General features: G+C 34.3%; 1 protein-coding gene across 4 annotated transcripts; it reads left to right on the plus strand.

Annotated features, from left to right (window-relative positions):
• The first annotated feature begins 18 nt into the window (after nucleotides 1-18).
• LOC111242318 lies at nucleotides 19-1,783 on the plus strand. Of its 4 annotated transcripts, none has more exons than XM_022784977.1 (3): nucleotides 19-384; nucleotides 473-627; nucleotides 1,036-1,783. In XM_022784977.1, exons 2-3 carry the CDS (start codon nucleotides 545-547, stop codon nucleotides 1,682-1,684), a joined length of 732 nt encoding a protein of 243 aa, XP_022640698.1. In that variant the 5' UTR covers nucleotides 19-384; nucleotides 473-544; the 3' UTR covers nucleotides 1,685-1,783. The 4 variants fall into 4 exon arrangements, with proteins under 4 accessions (XP_022640698.1, XP_022640699.1, XP_022640700.1 ...); XM_022784978.1 differs by having other exon boundaries at nucleotides 19-222; nucleotides 384-627; XM_022784979.1 differs by having other exon boundaries at nucleotides 19-222.
• Nucleotides 1,784-3,276: the final 1,493 nt, after the last annotated feature.

Here is a 3,276-nt window from a genome sequence, read left to right on the forward strand (position 1 = left end):
CAAACAGCACAACAACAATAGCAAGACAACCTCGTTTCTTCAACCTCGTTTCTTCTGAGTCAGTTCCTCATGCTTCGCTTACTTTATATCTCTCTCTCTTTAACTTTTCAATCACTCAAATCGTGTTTCTCGTCTCGCCATGCTCGTTTTCTTGAAACCCAAACCCTACCCTTTTATCTCTCGCCATTTCTGTGACCATTTCTTTTCATTTCAAGCTTCAAGGTTTACCTCACTCTGCCGTTCGTTTCCTTCTACAACTCTCTCTGCGTTTCATCTTTTGATCTCTTTTCTTCTTATTCTGCCCATAAATTGACCATCTTTTGCGTACCCACATGCAGATTTTGTGCCTGTCATTATCTAATTTTACTTTGGATGTGTCATAGGGTATTGCACCTGGTCATTTTATGGAGTTTTTTCTTCGTCATCATATCTATAGAATTCCTGTGGTAATTGGCTAAAGCTGGGATTGCAGGGTTTGTGGTTAGATATTAATTAAGAGAGTTTAGTTTGAGATCCACATGCAAAGTTGCAGTCTCCCAAGTGAATGATGTCTCAGCACCAAAACCAAAACCAAAACCTACCACTGGTTCCGAAATCTGAAGCTGGTGTAAAGCCCTTCGCGATAAGGTATGTAATTGAACAAGTTAATTACCTGTGCATTTCAATTTATGAATGTGATTATACTTTTTCCCTTCAATACTATGTCATGAATTATTGCATGTTCTAATTTTAGGTTGATCTCTTCGATTGCATGATGTTGAGCTTGTAAAGTGTGAATCATATGTTGATTGTAGATTATTTATCATCTTTCTAATACAAGTACACAAGTTAAGATTATGATTATTCTGTGTGCATAATTAAACTCCTTTTCTTGTTTTATGTTTTTCCTTTTGCATTTCTCTTTGTGAATTTTATCAAAAGTGTGTCTAGATGTTGGAGGTTTCTTTAAGTTTAATTGTTGACAAATGATATAGGGGAAATAAACAACAAAAGATTATTTTCTCAATCACTGATACATTACAAGTTGTGTTGCAGGCAGTATGTTCTTGCCTGTCGTGACAGAAATATCTCTCAAAACTGGCCTTACGAAGAGAAGCACTTGCAGTTGTGTCTTAAAAGTGGTGTCATGGAGAAAGAGCTGTTGCCACCACTTGAACCAGGCAAAGCTTCACATGATGAACCACTCAATGGTTTCTCCAAAATGCATCCTCCAAATGATAACAACAGCAAAGAAACTGATTCTTGCATTGCTGAAGTGCCACAAGAGTGTAACTACAAAGTCAGCAACCACCAACCTTCATCACAGGAAGAGGCTGCAAAATTTTCTCAGCCAGAAGAGACATGTTCTCTCTCAGGTTCTACTAATTTACATAATAACAGTCCGCCATTAAAAACAGTGAAATGTAAACGCAGAAGGCGGAAAGGGAAATGTAAGAAGCGTTTCATGGTGGATATTTTAACCATGGCACAGCACAGTACTTTAGAGGAGATTGATGGGATGAACAAGTTTTTTTATGCTCAAACTGTGGTTGAGGGATGTCATGAACAAGCGGTGGATGAAGATTCATGCAGAAAAGGTGGTAATGAAGATCATGGTATGGCTAATGGTGATGTCACACCAAAGGAGCTATTGCTTCTTAAGTTTAAGCTCAATGGATGTAATGTAATTGGGAATTCAGCATAACATAATGGATTCTGTTCAATTTTATTCTATAAAATTATTATTGTTCACTGAAGAATTTCCTCTGACATTGTCAGGTTAAACAATGAAGGATGCAGTACTATTCCTTGTGCTTATTTTAGGAGAGAAATTCTTACATTGCTAATCCACTCCATATTCATTATAAAGTTATCGTTTATATCAGCAGGATTATAAGTTTATATATTCTGCAGAAATTTACTGATAAATACTGTAATCTGGTCACAGTTACATTACAGATTTACAATCATTCCAAAAACTTTGATATCATAATCCTTACTTACAAGAATTTGAACAGTAACAAAATCATTGCATGACGGGGTCATCACAAATCTTTGACTTTTCCTTCTTGGATCCATGGTAGTGAGAGTCTCGTTCAAATCGCAAAAATACGTTTGTGCTTGACAATGTAGAAAAAAAAGAGTCACAATACATTTGGACTGATTGCACTTATTTTCATTAAATTTCGATAAGCTACGTGTAAATAGGCCTGTATAAATAATAAAAATTAAAAATAAAATATTAACTCACTTAAAATAAAAATAATTACTTAATTTATCTTTATCTTATACCAACAAAATAAAATAATATTACACCTAAATAAATGAAAAATCAAAATTATTCATTCCTATTTTATTTCAATCAAAATAGACCGAAACTAATAAAATAAATCTCAAACAAAATTACTAATAAACTTTTAAAATTTAAGTTTATTCCAACAAAACTCTTCTATAAATTCAACTTTTCATCCTTTCTTCGACTTTCATTGTGCATCATTCCATAACAGGCATGCTTCTTTGATTCGAATTCTTCTTTTTCTTTATAACTCTCTTGTCTTTTACTTTGGTTGACCTATCTAATGTTTTGATTTTCTTCTTGTATACTCACTAAATCGGTTAGCTCTCACGTTTCATTTTTTTTTTCAATTGATTTGATCTCTTCATCCATAACTTTCTTCCATCTTTCATCAAACACAACTTCAAAATTTACATCTTTTACACCTGTTTCCAAACATGTTACATCAATGGAGTTATCCGAGCTTTTACTAGTCATATCTTGCTTCAAGCACCTTTTTTGCAAGATCATTAGGTTCACTTCATATAATCAATTTTTCTCTGCTTTTACCTGGACTTTTAGACGATCATGCTCATCCTTTAAATACAGTACATGGTCCTTCATAAAAACTGAATTACCTTTTTCAATTATTTGATCCATGCTTAAAATATTGCTCTTCAATTCAGGAAGATAGTAAACGCCCCTAATCTCTCCAACTCGTCCATCCTCCAGCATATGTCGGATTGTTCCACGCCCTTTCACGACCACCTTAGAGTAATCTCCGAAAGACACTCCACCTTGATGAGTTTATCAAAGAAGTTCTCATTTCCACACATATGATTGCTTGTTCCGGTATTTAGATACCATATCGAGTTGGTAGAAATCTCTTCAATATTTGATTTCAAACATGGTCCAACATTTGAGTTCTTCACCTTCAACTCTAAGATCTTTGACGACAATAGAATTCTCATCTCTTCATCTTTTTTTCGTAAAAAGGTTTCTCTCACTTTTCTTCTCAGCTT

This window comes from Vigna radiata, chromosome 8, assembly GCF_000741045.1.
Source record: "Vigna radiata var. radiata cultivar VC1973A chromosome 8, Vradiata_ver6, whole genome shotgun sequence".
In the NCBI taxonomy this organism is placed as follows: Eukaryota; Viridiplantae; Streptophyta; class Magnoliopsida; order Fabales; family Fabaceae; genus Vigna; species Vigna radiata.